This window comes from Ambystoma mexicanum, chromosome 2q (assembly GCF_040938575.1).
Source record: "Ambystoma mexicanum isolate Mex_15411 chromosome 2q, UKY_AmexF1_1, whole genome shotgun sequence".
Lineage (NCBI taxonomy): Eukaryota > Metazoa > Chordata > Amphibia > Caudata > Ambystomatidae > Ambystoma > Ambystoma mexicanum.
The window spans coordinates 444,049,363-444,070,729 of NC_090924.1; the positions used below are offsets into that span (position 1 = coordinate 444,049,363).

Here is a 21,367-nt window from a genome sequence, read left to right on the forward strand (position 1 = left end):
ATTTGACAGGAGTGATAATGAGTGGCTGACCTGTTGATATTTGTTTTGTGTGGGAATACAAGATACCTAGACAAGGGACAGGTTAAGACACACAAAGGACAACAGTCAGAGGAGACTGGATATGTACAATGTGAGAGATGGCCTTAATAACTCACAGAGGCTCCAGGAAAATGCCAGGGTATTGGTTTTTAACCTTGGATCTACAAATAAAAAGCTTATGGTGAGAATGTGCAGATTCATCAATGTAGCAACAGGCAGATTATTCAATGTAATGCACCAGGCTGGAAAGGGGGGCTTCTAAGGGCTGCCCCCCAGCCCAGCTCAGGTGTCTATCAAACCCAGGATGGTATCCTGGGATTGGGCTCCCCTTCTGTTTAAGTTCTTTGCTATTTGCTATATGGAGTGTGATGGCCTAGAGGCAAACTCCTCATCTGTCTAAACTCCGCCTGGGAACAGTCTATGCCGTCCCTGCTCTAAGTTCCACAATGGTGGTACAACGTAAGGGTTTCAGGACCCGCTGGGTCTTATCCTTCCCTGCTCAGATGTTCCTCTCTTTATGTCTCTCTATCGCTCTCCAGTATCTGCTCCTGCTGTGTCCCCTCCAACTTCACCCATCGTCTCTCCTCACACTCGCAGAAACATACTTCTCTATCCCTCTGCTGTTCTTCTCTCTCTCTCGCTGTACCAATTACCTCCACTCTGATCTTAGTCATCACTACTCTGCAGCCTTACTACTCTCCGCTCTCCTCATCACTACTACTCCACCCCTCCACACTACTGCATCTCCTTCCATACTACTACTACTCTCCCCACTACTGCCATTCTACCCTCGCCGAACTAAAACTACTCTCCCCTCCCTCTCTGCACTTCTACTTCTCCTCTCACTACACACCTCTTCTCACCTCTCATTAGTCCCCCTCTCATCGCTCCCTACTTAGGGATATGGTGCCCTGCTCACCATTCCAGGGATATAGTGCCCTGCTCACTATCCCAATACACTTGCTCTCAATATTCTCATACCTCTTCACTTATTCCGTGCACCATTCTCCTCGCACTCCACTTCTATGCCCCTCTCTACTATCCTTACTCTCTGCCAAAACCCACTGCCTTTCACTCTACTTACTACCTTACTTCTCTACTCATACCTCACACTCTTTCCTCACTGCTAACCTCACCTTCACAAACACTCTTTCATTTGCAGATTCACTTCACTTCACTCCTCTGTCCCACCCTTTCTCCCTCTGGTCTCTTGGTCTTTTCGTATGTCTTCACCCCGTCTGACCTCACTCGGACAACCCACACTCTGCCTTCTGTCTCATTTATACTCTGGTTCTACCCCGTCCCCCTGCCTCCATTGGCTGCAGCGCTCACTTGACTCAAAGAGCCAATCTGTGCCTGTGTTTTCCCCAGAAGTTGTGTTACACAGGTGAGAGGCTCTAAAAACCCACTTGTCCAGCATGGTTTTGGAAACAATCTCTGGTGTGGTAGCAGCCAAGGACTCGGGCTGCTTGTTCTCCCTGTGGCCTTCCTCTACTGGTGGTGAATTCTGTCACCAATTCAGACTGGGGGGTGGAGGGGATTCTGGGTATCCCCTTTTCCCCAGCAGTCTCTCCTCACTACCAGTTCGTTTTCTGCTGGCCCCCCATTTTCCTGGGGTCCATTTGAGGTTGTCAGGTCTGGTGTTGGATGTCTCATTTCTGTATGGCAGGGAAACTTGAAGCCCATCTTCTGGCTGTTCTTGACTCTGTTCTTCTCGCTCTGGTCTGGGTTTTCCCAGTTACTCCAAGGTGCACTGTGGGAGTTGGAGATCTGAAATGGAAAAGAGAGAACACTGTTCAGAAAAAGTGCTGGAAGGAATTATGCAACAGAGGTTGGCACCAGAATACACATGCCTGGCACATGTGGGGGTCTCAGAAGATGCGGTCCCCCCATCTCTCCCTTTATCCCCCTAACAGAGTCATAACCCTGTCACAACAAGGTCCTAAGTGCAGTGGAGTTAGGGGTAGGGAAGATTGGGTGGATGGACCGTAGTTAAGAGTGCACCTTTTAGGCCTAGGAGGTGGAGCTTCAGTGCACATTTAATGAGTGGATGGTAGTAATATTTTTGACATGGTAGAGTAGTGTGTTCCCGTGAGAGGAGCAAGAAGGGGGCAGGAGGAAAACAAGCAATTGTGCAGAGTAGCAGGGAATGGAGAGAGCAAGAATGTTGTTGGAGTGAAGGCTGACTTAGGAGGATAGCGAGAGAGAGTATTGCCCAGGCAAGGGAGTGAAGCAAGTTCATTGATGGATTTGGAGACTAGTACTAGGAATCTGAAGAGGCACCCATTTTTATAAAAAGCCACCCAGCATGGAGGCAGTGATGGAAAGTGGGAGACGAGTGGGAGAAATTGAGAGGGAGGGTGTGGTGAAGAAAAGTATGTTGTCAAGCAGGAAGACAAGCAGAGGAAGTGGCTAAGGAGGAGATCATCACAGTAGTCATGGTGACAGAGTACTAGAGTTAGTAGTAGACTTTATACAGGATGGTAGATGAAGAGAGGGCACATTTTCCTGATATCATGAAGGCCAATTGCGGCAGCAGTAATACAATGGTGGTGATTAAGAATGTTATAAAAGAAGGACCTCATGATCATAGGGGACTTCGGCCTTCAAAGAGTTAAGCAAAAAACATTGAATTGGTGGATTGCTGATGGTCAATCTGAAATAAGTGCAGAGAGGTCAGGAGTGATAGTAGGGAAGGGGAAGTTAATTTGGATGTCATATAGATGAAGGGGGAACCTAAAGGAGCAAATGAGTTTACAGAGGGAGGAAAGCTGAAGGTTAATAGGTTGAGGGACAAGCATTGATCCTTGGGGAGTCTAACAGGCCAAGAGGTCATATCAGAGGTGGTCATGTTCTATGAGATGGAGACGATGCGATGAGAGATAGCAAGCAACCCCATCTAGAGCAGTATCCTGGATTCCAAGGTTAACAAGAATATAGAGGAGGGAGTGGTAACGAACTGTATCAAGGACAGTTAGGATTTCAAGAAGGATAAGGACAGAGGAGCACTTCTGAGTGGAGGTCAGAACATTGAAAATTGTATTGAGGTCTGTTTTAGTAGAATGATGGCAGCAGGAACCAGATTGGAGAGGGTTCCAGAGGTAATGAGAGACAAGTTAGATGGTGATCCTGTCAAATACAAACCTTTCTAGGATTTTAGAATAGTACGGAAGGAGATACGTGTTTTAGCAGGAGTGTTAGGATCAGCTGAAGGGGGGTAGCTACTTTAAAGCAAGAATTAAAGATCCCAACAGAATTGGAAATGTTAAAGAGGGATGGGAGCAGGTGAGAGGTGCCAATTAGGCTCCTTGTACTCCCACATCACAGCCCACTCTCATAGCTGGAATATCCCAAGTCAAATATTGAAACCCCCTCTTCACTTTATATGTTACCATCAACAACATGCACAGCACTCTGTTTCTTTCTAGTTAGGTTTGCGCTACATGAAACCCCAAAAAGAGAAATGCACAGGTGCAATTTTCTCAATCTCCTGTGGAGAAAGGGGTCAGCAGAGGATCTAGAAGACATGGCTGTCCTCTGGATGGGCGCTCGTCTGTGGGAGGACTTGAGGAGAAGGAGCGTAGGTGTGCAGTATTAGGTTTGGGTGGGGGAATAAAGAAGCAGGGAGAGAGAGGGAGAAGAGAGTGGTCAGAGTAATCCACACAGTTTTTTAACAGTATATTTATCAAATTTTGCAATATATCAAATAACGGCAAGAACAGCAAGCCAAATCAAAAGAAAAAGTGACAATCAGGAAGAGGTATAGCAAAAACATAGTGACATATTTATAATCAGTTCTGATGTGTACACAAGTGGGGGGTAGGAAAGAAATAATAATAAATCCAAACGTTGAAGAGGCCGTCTAATCGCTCATGAAAGTCCAAAGTAAATATGCACCAGGGTCTGGCGTTCAACAATCAAAACCCATAATACATGACCCAGGACCTCAGGATCGCGTCCATCCACTCCACAAGTAATGTCCCCTCTTTACAATAACGAAAATGATTTCCATTGATGGGGAATACGTGGGCTACAATAATCCAAAGTTACTAAGGTTACAATAGGGTCCCATAGTCGTCTCTATTTAAGTAAAGAGTCAGAGAGGGTGGCTATGATCTTCTCCCTGGCGCAGATGTACCACATTTTCGCCCGCCACATATTGAGTGAAGGGGCTTCCGCCTTTCTCCAATGTTGGGCGATGGCCAATTTAGCACCTGTGAGCATATGATTAGATAGAACGGAGTGAGAGGCCCTAATGGTAAAGACCTCCTGATCATCCACATCGCCCAACAAAATCACCAGAGGATACAGGGGAAGCCGAATGCCCACAATTTTCTGAATTAGAGTAGTAAAAGCAGCCCAAAAGGATTTAATGATGGGGCAATGCCACCATATATTCACCATGGATCCGACCTCCGCACATCCCCTCCAACAACTATGGGAAACCAGTAGATATAGTACATATAAATGGTCAGGTGTAAGATACCAGCGATAGAGAATTTTGTAAGAGTTCTCCAATAGGTTGGTAAATATGGATGCCCTAGAGGCCCTCCTCCACATAGCATCCCACAATGCTATTGGTATTGTGTGATCTAAGTCCTTTTCCCACCTCCTCATTTAAGCCTCCATCTCTTTTCCCATATCTGTTACCAAAAGCTTATATATGTTAGAGACCATATGAAAGGTAATATTGAATGACACCAACTTCCCGAAAGGCCACAGATTCCTTCCTCCCCCCTCCCTGGTCTCGGGATGGGACACCCAATGTCTAAGTTGTGCATAATGTAATCTCTCGGATTCCAGTAAAGCAAAAGTCGTTTTACACTGCTCAAAAGTTAGGGGGTCATCTGAGAAAATCTCTGCTAGCCAGGCCAGGGGTAAACAATGGATTGTGAAAGACCGCCATCAACGGAGAAGGATGGGTAGTAAGTCAGTGCCTATGATTTGCCCTATCCCAGTATGCAATGGTGACTAAGGTAGAGGACAGGAGGGAATGTCTCGAAGGGCGGTAATCTAATGGGAGCCAGGGAAGGTAATCCAAAGGGATACCTAGTCCTACCTGTTCGAACTCCATAAAACGGTTAACAAGTGGAGTATCTGAATAATCAAGTGTCGTGGATATTCACACAATTCAGTAGCTGAACATCAGTGTTCCCTTAACGGAATAAATGAGTCTTCACAGCCTTACGGAATGCAGTGAGTGTTTTCAGGTCTCAAATAGTCTCTGGGAGGCTATTCCAAAGTCTTGGTCCATAGACTCCAAATCTTCCGTCCCCTTTGCTCACGTATTTAGACCATGGTACATGCAGCAAATTCTTGTCACATGTGTGTAATTCGAAGCTTGTAGTGTAGCTCATGATTTTATCCGATAGATAACTTGGAGCTAGCTGGTTCATGCATTTAAAAGCAAGACAAAGAATTTTAAAGTCTATGCGCTCTTTCACAGCCAGCCAGTGTAATGAACGTCTTAGATTGGAGAATTGGGGATTATTTTACCACCGTGAACACCAGTCTGACTGCAGAACTTTGAGCCACTTGCAGTCTCCGCAATTGGAATACTGGTATTCCTGACCACAGTGTGTTACCATAATCCAGTAGCGAATTGATGAGAGTCCCCACGACTGTTGCCCTGACCCCATTTGCTATGAATGGCAAGATCTGTCTCAACATTTATAAGGTTTAGAAAACCGACTGCACCTTCGCGCTGACCTGTGCCCCACATCCCATATTGTCTTCCCACAAATAACCCAGATTTTTTATTTTTTGAGAAAAGTCCAGCTGTGAGCCCAAAAATCATGGTGACAATGCCTGCTTATTATGTTGCAGGTGATGTTTTTTTTAGCCAAATAATGTAACCTCTGTCTTGTTGGCATTCAACAACAGCTGGTTGCCATACATCCATGTCTGTACCTCCTTTAAGCACTGTTCCACTAACTCAAAGGTCTCCTCTGATCCCTCAACTCTCAGGAACACTTGAGTATCATCAGCACAAGAATGGAATTTAAAGCAATGTTTCCTCAAGATGTCCATAAGGGGTTTCACATATAAGTTAAAGAGTAGAGGAGAGAGTGAGAAGCCATGTGGAACCCCACACAATTGTATAAAGGAGCCTGACAAGGATCCTCCAAGTTTGACCATTTGTTCCCTTCCATTCATAAATGACTCAAACCACTAGAGGGCTTGTCCATAGATCTTTCCAACCTCCCCAAGCCGCTTCAACAGGATCTCATGATCTACCGTGTCATATGCAGCAGATAGGTTCAACATGGTCAATAATCACATGTCCCTCCGATCTGCTGTTTCCAAGAGATCGTCCCAAACTGTCAATAGTGCAATCTCTGTCCCGAATCCTGGTTGGAATCATGATTGTGGAGGATCCAGAGGATCAGTGAATAGGGATTGGGTCTGAAACTTTATGGTTCATTTTAATTGACACCCAAGGGCAAGAGGAGTTTGCAAGGACAAGTTTCATGAAATTAGAGCCAGAACCAAAAGCTGTTAAGACTTCCTTTAAATAGAACCAGTTTATGCTCCTGAAAGCTGTAATCACGTCAAGCAATAGAAGGGGCATCGAGTTTCCATTTATTTCACTATTCTACAGCATTAATCACCCTCCGAATATTATCGTGTGCTTGAATAAAACCTGATTTATCTGGTCCCACCAACCGAGGGAGTAAAGGGTTGAGACAGCAGGCTAGGACTTTGAAATAAATGCGTGCATCGTAATTTAAGACAGGGTAAGGTGTGAGCCCACCATAGGGGAGGTCACAGTGGCAGTTACTGAAGAATTGTTGAACAGTCTTGTGAGCGGTGGAACCAATTGTGCTGCAAATTATTTGTAAAAAGCTATTGAAAACCCATCCGGTTCAACCGATTTGCCAAAGGGAAGTGCCCGAATAGCTCATAGGACTTCCTCTTCTTCAATTGGGCATTCAAGCTGCTGTCTATCCTCCCATGTAATCATGGGGAGGTATAAGCGTTGAAGGTGGTGCCACTGCTGCTCGACATCTAGAACCTCTGCCTGAAACAGGGAAGTGTAATGATCGGTGAGGATGTTTAGCTTAGCTACCTTGCCAGAACAGATTTAGCCCCCAGGGGACCAAGGATCTCTTATGTGATTCCTAGTCGGGAGACGCTGCAACTTCCACTCTAAAATCCTATTTGCCTTATTATTCCCAGAGTAGTAAAATTGTTTGGTGCCTAAAGAGATTTGGTCACTGCCACCGTGACTAAGGCCTGCAGCTCCCTTCCAGCGATCCACAGCTAACGGGAGGTTCTCTGACAACCCATCTGTTTGTGTTCCTGCTCTAGTGCCTGGACCCGAGTCTCAACAGTGTAAATCTGTGTATACAATAACTTGCGATGTTCTTACAATAAGCTAATGAACTCAGCCCCCGAGCACAGCTGAACCCGTAGGCCCTTTAAGCGAGGTAGCGCTTTGTGGGATGGATAGGGATGCAGATCTTACTCTCGCACCACTCAGGATGTTGGAAAAAAATAACTGTTTTGGATTGAAAATGTCTAACAGGGAGTACAACGGGTGTCAGCTGACGACCCACAGCATAAGTCTCTCAAGGCATTTCATAAAAAACATCTCTTTTATAACCAAAACTTGTCATTTGTGACTTGTCATACTGCGTGGCAAAATAAGCAAAAACCTATGCGGGTTTATGATAGGCTTAAGGGGAACATTTAGGTATACTTTCTATGGTGAACAGGAGTGTGATTGGGTCCCTAAGGTCAGGTGAACAGCTATGCCCACCCCTAGTGCAAGTCATCGTCTGTGTCAAAATACACAACGTTTCTTTGGCTTTCAAACTATAGGGCTCTTTGCTATTGTAGATGGTGGTGCTCTGCGTGAGTCACATGCGGAGCACAGCCATCGACCACGAGGTCTACTATCTCCTAAACAGGAGTTATATATGTAACCAAACAGGAAGCAATCGAAAACAACACTTCTAGTCAAGGGTTAACCATTCTGCCATTTGAAAGATAAATGGGGTCCTGTGCCTGCTGGGCCTAGAGACCCAAGCTACTCCTCACTGATGAGGCCCAAAAAGGCTGAAACATGTCTGGGGATGCTTGTGGTCTTGTGCATAAGGGATGTGACCTAGCAGTTCGGGCTGGACTGCCACTTTTGGGGTGGGACCAGGTCTGATTTGCATATGGTCTTTCCCCTTCCGTAATGGCTTGGCAGGAGAAGAACCACGGTCTGGAGGGTTGCCCAGGGCAATGCCAGAGTTTAAGATTAAATCTAAACCATCCAGCCGTCACCTCTTTTTATTTTGCAAGAGAGGACGACTCCATGGTGTTCACAGGGACGATGGAGGAGGGGGGACTCAAACAGGCACACAGTGGGCTGCCCTAAATGCACACGGTGGCTAAATTAAATTCTAGGATGGCTGTTATTAGCATTGTGTAGGAAGTAATGCAAATCCAGACCTGTATTCCTGCTCCTCTCTTTCAGTAAAGAGAGCTACCACCTGGCTGCTCTCAGATGCTGTGAGGCTTGAAGACAGAAGGATGCAAATTGTGTAACGTTCCCCCTTTGCCTTGCAGGTTCCTTGGAGTTCAGACTGAAGGGCGGCCACTCTCGTTGTGATGGTAGTGTGGAGATTTTCTACGATGGTATCTGGGGCGCCGTCTGCAATCAAACCTGGAACAAGAAGACTGCGGACCTGGTCTGCCAAGCTAATAAGTGTGGCTTTTCCCAGCTGCTCTACCACACCTCCATCACTGAGAAAAGCCAGGCGCCCGCGGTGCTGACACAGATTGAATGCGACAACCAGCACGCTAAGCTCTGGCACTGTCGGGGGAATTGGGGCATTCATGACAGTTGCCCCATTGGAACGGCTGCCAGTGTGGTGTGCTCAGGTAAGACACAGAGGTTTCTGGGATCAGAACTCCTAAATATACGGAGATGCTCAGCGCTGGTGATTGGGCCAGCTCTCGCCAGATCCGACATCCAGCACCAGATTTGTACCCCATATAGATTTTATGAAACAGTTTGTGAGTGAATTATCAGATATCGTATTTCCTTTTTTAAAATAGTTTAGCGGTATATTTTGAAATCAAAGGAACATAAATCAATATTCATTTGAGCCTTTGTAATGGGTTCCGTCACCTATCGTTACTCGTTTACCAGTTGAACGCCATTTGATGAATGCAGTGAGATGGCACGGGTACCATATAGCTGCTTTTTCACTGGCATTGTGTGAAATGAACTTGCGGTGTTGGCCCGGGTTCCAGTGGACTTGTGTCCGCATGGTGGCGCAAGGGACGGACTAGAAAGGAACTGCAGGAGGTGGCCGAGGCTAAACTTCATAGTGTCTGGGTAGAGTGCTGGAATGCACATCATATAGGGAAAACAAGTATTTCAATATGAAAAGAAACTTAAAATCCTACATTCCACCATTTTCTGTACAAATCACGTCAGACAACCTTTAGGATTCCAGACTAGTAAAACACTCAATACAAATGCACAACACTGAAAGACGTACACAGCAATTAGCTTCTGCACGTTGCACAGAGGAAGACCCAACCCAGCCTCAACAATCTGACTCCCTCATGCCCACCACCGCCCTTTTTGTAGCTGCTCCTTTAACTCAGTTATCTAAGCATTACGCTGTCAACATGGCCCTTTGCTTCTGCTCCCTCCGTTAGTAACCCCTTCCTTTTATCCTGTGTTCTTTTTTCCTCAGCCCATCTCCGCTACTTTTCTCACCCCTCTCCTGTTCTCGTCCCAGCCTTTGCTGACGTTTTTCTCCATGTAAACCCTGCTTTTATTTACTCGCGTTTACTGAGCTTTCCTGTTTTCCTTCACAGTCTCCCATCTCTGCTGTGCTAATTACGGCCGCTCACTTTATTGTTCTTCAAGTTGGCTTGTTTGAAATGTTACATTCAAAGCTCCCTCTCAGATGTGTTATTGTTCTCATGGGTGCTGTGGTTGAAGGGGCAGCTTATTACCTTGACGGAATGAGAGTAAAGTGAGCACTTTTGTTAGCCACCTACATCAGCATGGCACACATTTGGAAATCATTTGAGCCTCCACAAATTGCCGCTTGGTGGTTGTACCTGTGTTACATTATGGCTAAGGTAGGGATTGGAGCTATTCTGAAACATACATATAAAAAGGCTTTCGTAGAATTTGCAGGGATAAACATATCACCGCCGATAGGCCCCATTTGCTGAACAGGGTTCTCCCTGAGGTCAAATCTGGCAATATGATAACCCTTGCTCAAAGTTAACAAGAGAAAAGGATGAATATCTAATCATATTCTGGGAGTAAAAGGAGATCAGGAAATAACCAATCAAAACCTTTGTCTTGTAATCAGAAAAATCAAGGGTCTTATAAAAGAGCTGAAAACTATGCAGTAAAAAGCACTTATTTGGTTCCAGACCAGGAGGCAGACCCAGAAAGGTAGGAGTAGGAGCTGGAGCTGGAGAGGAGGACCAAGGAAGAGAAGATGCAGACCAGGAAAGTTGTTGTTGGGAAAACCCAGACAAGGCCCATGCCCGCTGCCTAGAAATACATCCAGAAGAAACTGCCTATTGTTCCAGGAGGGTCACTTCACCAGAGGGTGAGACTCTCTGGCTATTGCAATTTTGAAAGGATCCAGCAGGGCAGTGTAGGTTGACAATATCACAGTCTTACAGAAATCCTATGCAAGGAGTAGGTAATACTTGCTGATAGGAATGTGTTCACGGGTATTGTGTTGGCACAGAAAGTCTAACATGGTTAGAGGGTGGGTATATCTAGGCCTGACAGTTACCTTCCTAAGAAAGGAGGACTACATACTTGCCGATAGGAGAGAGTCAAGAAGCGAGCAGGGCACTCTACCCTGAGGACTGAGATTGCCACCATGTGAGTAAGGGACTATATCCCTGGGAATTAGATTGCAAAGGCGCAATTCAAGTGGTCTATCCCTAGAAATGAGGCTGATGAGGGAATCTGGTTAGGTAACTCTGGGAAAGAGGCATTCCCATAGTTGGGCGCATGGGGCACTTGGAGTGGTGCCATCAGCACACCTTTAGCACAGGGCCCCTTATTATTTCTCGTTAGTTATCTGTAGGCCTTCCTCCCACCTGCCCTGACAACATTAATAAAGGTTTTGAAGTTTACATGTTTGGCTTGTGTGTGTTCTGTTGATCTTCCATCACACACTTTTATGCCACAGATAGATGTATTTGTGTTTCTAAATTCTTTCATAATGTAATTATCTGTTTTCAGCATGTATCTTTTTTTGTAAAAACAAGAAATGCTTTAAATAAGTGTGCTGAGTTTGAATCTCTGAGTTTGAATCTCAGGGGGAACACTGTGAAGTTTCTCTGTGGGGATCCTGACCTGTGTTGTTTGTGTATTGCTCTTCTGGGTGGTCTTGGGTCAATCAATCAACAAATCAATACATGCTTTGTTTTGGAGTAATCCATAAAAACAAACATATAAATAACAATAATACATATAAATAACATGATGAATATTGGGAGTGTTTCAGCATTGCCTTTAAACCATAAACAACAATTCACACAATTAAAATACTGATAAAATCATACAAACACAATCCTGTGGATTCCAATGCGTATAAAATATAATAAATGATTACGTCGGTAGTCCGCCCAAGTGCTTAGTGCGTTGCTATATATAATGTAACATATACATATTGCACAGTAATGGCATGGTTATTCAGAGCAAAAGCATCCCTGGAAGTAAATACACATTTAAGCACATGGTTATTCTGATTGGAAATTAAACTCTATAAATGGCCTCCCTAAAATGAATCAATCTAGACAGATGTCTAAATTGCATGATATAATAAAATATGTAAGCCCTAATTAATCATATGAAGGGCAACATGCATTGGTATATATATGAATAAACGTCAATGATATCATTAACACACAAGGATCTACCCTTGCACACCATTATTTCTGTCTACAGTTAGTATTGAACTTAAGAAGCCCCTGAAATTCATAAGTCTGTACAAGCCATATCATTTAAAACCGCTAAAGCTCAAACGCACGAATAACAACTAACACCAAATACTGTTAACATTTTCCAAGCAAGTCCCACAATGGTATACACAAGTTCACTACACATATATTGCAGGATCTTGGTCAGTTGACTAGTCCACAATTTGCTATTAAACATCTTGCTGTCCTCTTCCAGGCTACTGTTACATACAAGGCAATGTTCTTTAAGTGAACTTGACTATCTCCTTGCAAAAGGGTGCAGCTTCTCTGGCATTCCTTATCTCTCTGTCCTTAAATAGGTTTCAGCCGGGCAATGGCAGCCTGATCTGCGAGCTCCTCCCAAGGCCGGGCCGGTATGGGATTTGAGCCCCCCCCCGAGCCCCCCCCACGGAGCGCAGCGGGCCGAACGAAGAGGTGATCCCCCAGTGCCCCCGCAGGGCGAAACAACGGGATCCGGGGACCGCCGGACAGCGGAGATCCGTGTACGTGGCGGCTGTGGCGGGATCGTCACGGCAGGCCGCGAGCACAGCCCGGGGAGGAGCGAGCGGACCCATCGGCGCTGGCCTTCGCCTCCCCCTTCAAGAGGCGCGAGCCGGGACGCCTCGGGGTGAGGGGACTCCAGCCACAACAGGAGCACCAAGGGAAGCCGCGGCCTGAGAGGTACGAGACACGGAGGGGGGGCGGACCCGTCGAACCCCCCCCCGCTCCCCTTCACCGCCAGCAGGATCCCGCGCAGGACGTGGGCAGGACTCCACCGCCTTGAGATCGCGCAGCACACCCCTCCCCCCCGCCCCGGTGAGCTCGGCGGGATCCGCTTTCACCCCCCCGGGTGTGTGGCCCCCGCGGTGGGCAGGCGGGGCGTGTGCCCGCCCGGGGGCAACTCATAAGGAGCAACCAGATCCCCCAAGAGGGGGGGGAAAGGAGAGTACCCCAACGAAAAGACACCAGCGCACCACCCTGCGGACACAAAAACGCCCCCCGCCCACCCCAGAGGGGGAATATCGAGGGGCAAAAAACACAAACGAGGTGCACGGGAGGCTTTGCGGTGGCTGCCCTGGGTGTGAGGCCCCCGCCGGAGGCTGGTGGGGCGAGTGCCCGCCTGGGGGGCATTAGTCAAGACCCTGTAAGACCGCTCGGAAGGGGTGGGGACGGCATACCTTGCCAGGAGAGACCCCCAACGGAAAGACAGCAGCATTCTACCCAACGGAGGCAACAGCACCCCCCCCCCCACTCTAAAGGGGAATCAATCTTCCGGTAACATAACCGAGGTACACCGGAGGCGCTGCGGTGACGGCCCGGGAAGTGAGGCCCCCGCCTGACGCTGGTGGGGCGAGTGCCTGCCCGGGGACAACCGCCAAGACTGAATAAAGGCGCGCAACAGGACTGAGGGGCCCCACTACCGAAGGGAAACCAACGGTCCAACGAGGCGAGCCCACTTGGATGTGAGGTAACATTTCTGACAGAGTACCCGGGGGGCCAACCTAATGAACTGGCAGCAGAACCTGCAAAAATATCGTTACCGAGACCCGGTCCCCCCTGCTGTAGAACCACCCCACGGAGAGGGAATGGCCCATCTGGAACCCCCCGCACCCTCCACGGCCGCAATGGAGCGGGGATTTGCCTCTATACTGCAAGAGATCCGAGATATGCGGGCGGACATTGCCCAAAAGTTTGAAAAAATGGACCGCCGGGTCGACAAAGTTGAGGACAGACTCCTTCAGGTCGAATCCAACCAATCATCAGCGGCCACCCTAGAAGTGGAGGTAAACATGATGCTAGCTGCCCTGGAAAAAAGGGAGGAGGAGAGGTCAAGACAGATGGACGACTTCGAAAACAGGGAGCGGAGAAACAACCTCAGGATTTTTGGGGTCCCGGAGTCGGAGGGGGAAACGGAGAGGGAGCTGACCCGCGTGGTCCGTAACATAATTGCTCTCCTCTTCGAAGAAGAGACGACTACTGAACTCATATTCGATCAGGTACATAGAGCGGGAGGCCGAGCAGGGGGCCCCCGGTCGATCCTGGTGCGGTTCCATTACTACCTGGAGAAGACGCGGGCGCTGGAGGCCTCCAGAAAGGCCCAGGAGATCACATACAACAACTCCCAGATCTCCATCTTCCAGGACCTTTCAGCATACACCCTGGCCAAACGGAGGATGTGCCGCCCCCTCACGCAGTTGCTGAAGGAAAAAGGAGTGCGATATAGATGGGGCTTCCCCTTCTCCTTGACATTCGAGTACCTGGGCCAGAGAACGACATTGATTTCGGAGGAAGATATCAAGGGGGCTATCCAGGACTATGTCGCGGATCCAGCGCCCCGGCGGGAGCCGCGGGGACCGGCCAGGGTCGGAGCGGGAGACCCAGGCCCGCCGAGAGAAAGACGGAAAAAGTCAGGAGCGAGGAAATTCAGGAGAATGAATACGCCCTCCCCTGGGAACGAAGGGCAGCAGAACAACTCGGAGGGTCAGTGGCTGGGCAGCCCCAGTGTGAACGTGGCCTCTGGAGATCCCGGAGGGCATGGATGTACTTGAGGGTGAGAAACCCGGCAAAAGATAGGAGAAGAGGAGGAAACTAGAATCCCCATGCAAAGCAAGTTGGGTGAGCAAAATCGGGGAGGGGATCGAGGGGGGGGGGGCTCACAATAATGTGCTTGTTAATGATGGCCTAGCCGAGAGGGGCAGGCTGGTGGTCCGGCCAAAGCGCCAGTGATGGCCGAACTATCTGGCTGGACGCCGGGGCAGGGGGTGGGGGGAGGGAAACAAGTTGGGGGTTGTTTGTGTGGGAAGGGGTTCGGGGGTCAGTTGGGGAAACATGTCAAAAGTGTCCATAAGTCAATTCATGGGGAGTTAGAGATCAGAATTGTTGCAAGGCAGCCATCCGTCAGAATAGAATTCATAGACAATGGCTGATGGTCTGCCGGCCCTGGGGGTGGGCACCCTGAATGTTCGGGGCTTGAATACCCCATCGAAGAGATCCCTAATCTGCAGGGAGTTTAGGAGGGCTAAACTGGACCTTCTGTTCGTACAGGAAACGCACTGGGCAAGGGGAAAGGAGCCCCGGTTGCGGGGGGGGGGAATCGAGGAGGTCTTCCACGCTTCCCACAGGACCAAAAAGAGAGGGGTGGCCATCTTGGTAGCTAGAGACGCAGGGTTCGAGAAGGCGGATATCCTAAAAGACCCGGAGGGAAGATACCTGCTGGTCCGGGGCACCCTACGGGGCTCCCCCCTCACTCTGGCAGTAGTATATGGCCCTAATGAAGGACAGGCCTTGTTTTGGGAAACGGTGAGAGACAGGATCAGACTATTCGTGCAAGGCCCGCTAGTGGTAGGGGGGGACTTCAACATGGTCCTCGACCCGACTATGGACAGGAAAAGGGTAGACCCCCTTACTCCCAGAGCTGCAGAAGAAGCTATGGCACAATCTTTTCAGAGGGTAAACACGGAGCTGGGCCTAACCGACACAATTCCTCTTCCCAGAGGGGGAATCCCTTCCTTCACCTACTACTCAGCTATACACAACTCTTTCTCCCGCATAGACTACGTCCTGGTAGAGGAGACACTCAGCCCATATGTGTCAGGCTACAGAATAGACCCGGTGCCCTGGTCAGACCATGATTTGGTTAAAGTCACAATAGCGATGGGGTGGTGCAGGGAACGCAGAGGGCGCTGGAAGTGCAACAACGCTCTGCTAAAGGATGAGGTCCTCTCTCAGGAAGTCTTGGACTCCATAACAGAGTTCTTTGACCTAAACGACAACGGGGAGGTCGCCACTCACACGCTTTGGGATGCCTTCAAGGCTACTCTGAGGGGGGTCCTTATAAAACTTGGGGCCCAAAAGAAAAGGGAGAGGGGGTTACAGGAGAAGGCTCTAAGAGATAGGATATCCCGCCTCCAACCGGCGAGCTCTCCGGGGCGCCCATTAGCGGGAGAACAGGTGGCCGCCCTTGAAGACTGCAGGCTACAGCTTAAAGACCTGCTCCTATATAAGACAGAAAGGTCCCTCCAACTAACTAAACAAAAGTACTATGAGAAAGGGGACAGGGCGGACCAGATCCTAGCCTGGAAGTTAAGGGAGGTCCAGAGGAATATAAGGGTGAGGGAGGTGAGGGACGCCCAGGGGCTCCTTGGCAACGACTCCCCCCATATCGGGGAGGCTTTTCGCCAATATTACACAGCTCTCTACTCCTCAGAATATGATGGAGATGACGCCCAGATAGAAACCTTCCTTGACTCAATACAGATTCCATCCCTCTCAAGAGATTTGGCGGAAGGGATAGAGGGCCCGGTCACAGAGGATGAGGTGGACAAGGTGATCTCTGGGATGAGGGTGGGAACCTCCCCCGGGGAAGATGGCTTCACAGTTTTCTTTTACAAAAAGTTCCGGTCCTCTTTGATCCCATACTTAGTGAGGGTCTTTAATGAAGTCCTGGACGGGGGCATACTCCCCGAGTCTATGATGGGAGCCGTGATAGCAGTCTTGCCCAAGGAGGGGAAGGACCCCTCGGAATGCTCCTCCTACCGGCCCATATCATTGTTAAATGTAGATGTGAAGATCCTGGCCAAGGTGGTGGGGAAAAGGCTGGAAGGCATAATGCCGAAGCTAATTCACGGGGACCAGGTGGGCTTTATAAGCGGGAGGCAGGGCTCGGATAACATCCGGAAGACCCTAGACTTGCTCCACTTTGCCCAAGCATCGGAACTTGACGCTTGCGTCCTCTCACTGGATTCGGAGAAGGCCTTCGACCGGGTTGAGTGGCGCTACATGGAGCTTCTCCTTCAAAGAATGGGCTTTGGGACCCACATCATGAGCTGGGTAACTGCACTCTATAGAGCCCCCACAGCGAGAGTGCAGGTAAACGGGACACTGTCTGGGTCATTCCCCCTCACTCGAGGAACAAGGCAGGGATGCCCACTCTCCCCCCTGATCTATGTCCTCACCATGGAGGCCCTGGCAATTGCGGTCAGAGCGCACCCGAACATTAAGGGAATAAGAAGGGGAGAGATAGAATTCAAGCTCTCCCTGTTTGCGGACGACATTTTGGCCTACCTAGTGGAGCCGGGTTCTTCCCTCCCCCCCCTCCTGGCCCTGGTGTCAGCATTTGGTCGATTCTCGGGCCTAAAAATAAATACTGCAAAATCAGTCCTGCTCCCAATGCGAAAAATAGACCCGGTGCTCGACCCCCAGAATAGGTTCCAGGGGATCAAGGTGGAGAAGGTCGCTATACGGTACTTGGGGGTTCTCCTCCCCAGAGATATGTCGAATCTGGGCCCTGCCAACTACGGTACCATGATTGCAGAGATCACCGCGGACTTCAGGAGATGGGGTAAAATGATTCTCTCGTGGTATGGCCGAATGACGGCGGTCAAAATGAATGTCCTGCCACGACTCCTGTACCTATTCACAGCACTCCCGACCAGGGTCCCGGCACAGAACCTCAAAGACCTACAATCGGGGGTCCGTGACTTTGTGTGGCAAGGCAAAACCCCGAGAATTGGGAGGGCTGTCCTGACCCTACCAAGGGAGGAGGGGGGATTTGGGCTGCCAGACTTTTATCTCTACTTCTGTGCTGCCCAACTGCGTGTCCTCCTGGAGCACATGAAGGAGGGGCTGAGAACGTACTGGTCCTACCTGGAGGACATGGACGCCCATCCCCACAAAGTCCGCGACCTCCTGTGGACGCCTCTCAGGGAAATACCAGGGCGTCTAAAGGCTCATCCGACCCTGGGGGTCCTATGGGACATTTGGAAGGAACGCCCTCAGACCGCTCACCTCACCACATGGCCGTCTCCAATGTCATCCCTCTGGGGACACCCCATTAATCTGGGAGGAAGAGGGTTCAGACACTCCCAGATCTGGTCAGATAGGGGGATGGAATGGGTGGGGCAAACGTTCAGGGATGGTGAATTCTTACCCTATGAGGAGCTCAGGGAGGCACTGGGTCGTGACTCAATATCTATCTTTGAATACCTTCGCCTGAAGGGCATCCTCTGTGACCCAGCTTGGGGCACCAATCTGCGAAGACAGTTGACCCCCTTTGAGAAGCTCCTTGATTCGGCGGCCTCCAGGAAGGGGGCGGTTTCAAGTTTATACAGGGTCCTAAACACGTACAACCTTCAGGGCAGGAGGAGTTTTCGCTTGTTCTGGGAAGGTTTGGCAGGTGCCGAAATCTCTGAGGATGATTGGGCCAGGATATTTAAAATTGCATTTCACGGAAATCTTTTCACCGCTGATATGGAACATAATTTTAAAATACTGCAGGGATGGCAAAGAGACCCCGCAAAATTATCCAAGATGTTCCCGGGAGTGTCACCAAGGTGCCCGAGAGGGTGCGGGGAGACAGGGACCAGAGGCCACATGTGGTGGCACTGCGCGAAGGTCCAAACATATTGGGAGCAAGTGAGGGATTGGATGGAGGAAGTGACGGAGGTCCGTATACCACTTAATCCCCTGACGATGCTGTTGGGCCTCCCCCCAGAGGACACAGAGGTGCACTGATACCCGAGGATGTGGGAAACCCTGTTAAGGGCTGGAAGAGTGGCTTTGGCCCAAAAATGGAAAAGTCCGGAGGCTCCTTCGAAGGAGGACTGGCTGAAAAAGGTCAAAAATATGTTTTTGATGGGCAAATTGACGGCCATGGTAAACAACAAGACTAGCTCATTCCTCACGGACTGGTCGGGGGTCCAGCAATCCTGGGGATGGGATGTGCACTGAACCCTTCGAGAGACCCCTCATCCTGGAGAGGAGGGGATGGACCCCCTTTTGGAAGGTCAACCAAACTCGGGGCCACAGGACCCGGGGAAGGGCAGAAGCCAGCCAACGGATGTAGTGGTTATGCATCGCAGCAACTCTGCGACAAGGGAGACGGCGGCCTCTCCGTGAGTCTCCCAGGACGAACACATTGACATGGACACGGGGAAGGGGGGGGGATCCAGGGGTGGGGCGGGAGGGGGGGGAGGGAGAGGGATCCACTGTTCTTTTTCTTCGTTTGCTTGTTTGTAAAATTTAAAATGCCAATAAAAACGGAAGTTCAAAAAATAAATAGGTTTCAGCCATCGCTTTCTTGGCCTTCTATACAAAGGACAAAGTAGCAGGAAATAGACAACTGTTTTGACCGACTGTTGGATCCGCCTTACGTCCCGCATGCGCAGTGACGTGAGGCGCACTACAAATGAAGGGCCCACCCTGCCGGAAGGCAGGCAGTTCCTAGCATGAGAGAACACAGACGTGTCGTGTCCTTTATCTGCTCCTGCCTTCCCCCAGCTGGGCCACCGATGCAGGCCATGCTCGTTCCTCGCTCCGCCGGCTGCACCAGCAGGGGGGAACTTCACACTGGCGATGAAATGAGGGAGCGGAACACTCGCACAGCTGATTCCAGGCCACAAATCAGCCCACAAGCCCATGACATAGGCACACTGTGGATGCCACTGTGGGAAAACATGTTTTTTTTCCTCTTCAATCATTATCAAGCAGCACAGACAGAGCCACTGCACCACCCAATGAAACACCTAGGAGCTGGCAAGTCCACAGTGCCACACCAACAGACCGGCAAACAAAGGTGATGAGGAATCCTTCGCTGCCCACATATACACGGGGGTGAACACAGCACCAGGGCAACATGGCAACTGGCTTTTCCATGCCCAAACCCGGCACACCGGCAAGGATAGCCCCATCACTGATGCCACCAGCACTGTGCCCTCAACGTCATGGAGGTGCCATGGCTGCATTAGGGCCTTTCGACCTCTACACCGATCCATCATCAGTAGGGCCCAGTTGGATGCTGAAGATTAAAAAGTTTGAGATGGCAACGGACTGCAAGGACATTACAACACCCAGGAAGATAAGGTCACACCTTCTGCTCAATGTGGGTGATGACTGTTAGGAAAGATTTCGTAATTGTAGGTAATTTTCCTTCCATGTGGCAACCCCTAAACTTTTTGCTGTTGTTTTTCACCTTGTTCTTGACTTTGCCAGAGAAGTGCAGCTTTCTGCTGCACTCCTCTGGGCTTTCGCTCCGTTTCTTATGGGGAAACTGACATGCCCTTAAGACAGTCAGTACCGGGGAACGCTGTTTCCCGTAGTTTCTTTTATCATGTTGCGGCTTTAGTGCAACATGACACAAGAGGGCACTGTAAGCTAAGTTACAGCTCTCTTGGGTCTCTAGCCTTCTACAGGCCCTAGATACTCGTTTAGGATTGTATTTGATCGGTGCAAGTCATTCAGGGATTGGAATGGTGGCAGCGATCGTTTTGTGTATTTTGAGCTCCTTTTGGCGTTCTGAGCGCATTTTTCGCGCTGACCCCAAAATGGTGGCCTGGCTCCCAAAATGGCCAGACCACGAGGCTCCTTTGTCCTGTCCACTGACCGTCTTGCTCCCTTCACCTTCCCCAGGTCGAGCGACCCGGGGCCTTCCTTATTTGGGCATGTACTTTCCCGCGAAACACGGATGCTTTCGCGGGCTTCTACATGTCTCTTGTGTGTATCCATCTTGTGTGCCTCCAGGGTGTGGGCTGGGATGTCTGGTCCCAATACACATCCTGGGTGCGAGAGAGTCTAGGGTAGTGTGAATGCCTGGGACCACCGTGGTCCGTGATTGGTCCACGAATGGTGTGTGTGTTGATGAGCGGATCTCCCATTGGCTCCCCTCCGTTTTGGCGCGAAGGGAACCGTGGATAAGAGGGGGCTGGAAACACCACTACCATGTCGATCTCCTGAGTTCTCACGAACGAAGGAATACAGGAGCCAAGTATCCTGCAACCAAGAGGCTGGACCGAGGAATCGCTGGTGACCCGCTAAAGGACTCCTCCTTTGCACTGCTGTCGTCCTGTGAAACCCTTTCCTCCTTTGATCGAACTAGAAGGCCTGTACTGGTGCTTCGACCTTTGGAATAGCAGGAACAGCTATTCTCGGCGACTTCATCATCTCCTGCCAGTAAGCCTTCGGAAGCGTCTCTGGGCCATCCATTTGACTGACCAGCTTACACGGGAGTCCTGCTCTGTAACCGCCGCCAGGTTGTGTTGTATTTCGAGTCCTGGTCACTCTCACACGCTTCGTACACTTGGCGTTCCCAAGTCTGAAGTGAGTAGTGTACATTTGACTCAGATACACACGGCCGCTCCGTTGCCCTGCTGTGGTGACAAAACTGTGCAGGTTTCTTCGATTGGGACGTCTTTTTTCTCTACATGACGACGAGGCATTCCCGGCTCTTCTGAACCTGCCAGCTGCTGAAACTAACGTGGAGAAGCCTGGGTCTGCTTGCATCGGGGACCGGTGAGTAGTATAGCTAGGATCTGGTCGCCCTCCTGCAGTAGCCCATTGCTTTTCCCCGCTGTGTAAAAACAGCACCCTTTTGTCCGTACTCGCG

The 21,367-nt window shown here is 49.6% G+C and overlaps 1 protein-coding gene across 1 annotated transcript in view; it reads left to right on the forward strand.

The window, feature by feature from the left end:
• Positions 1–21,367, forward strand: part of LOC138569491 (scavenger receptor cysteine-rich type 1 protein M130-like) — a 512,555-nt gene that overhangs the window by 346,742 nt on the left and 144,446 nt on the right. Inside the window, exon 13 of the mRNA XM_069647512.1 lies at positions 8,599–8,913. Coding sequence (XP_069503613.1) covers positions 8,599–8,913 — 315 coding nt within the window. The remainder of the gene's footprint in view (positions 1–8,598; positions 8,914–21,367) is intronic.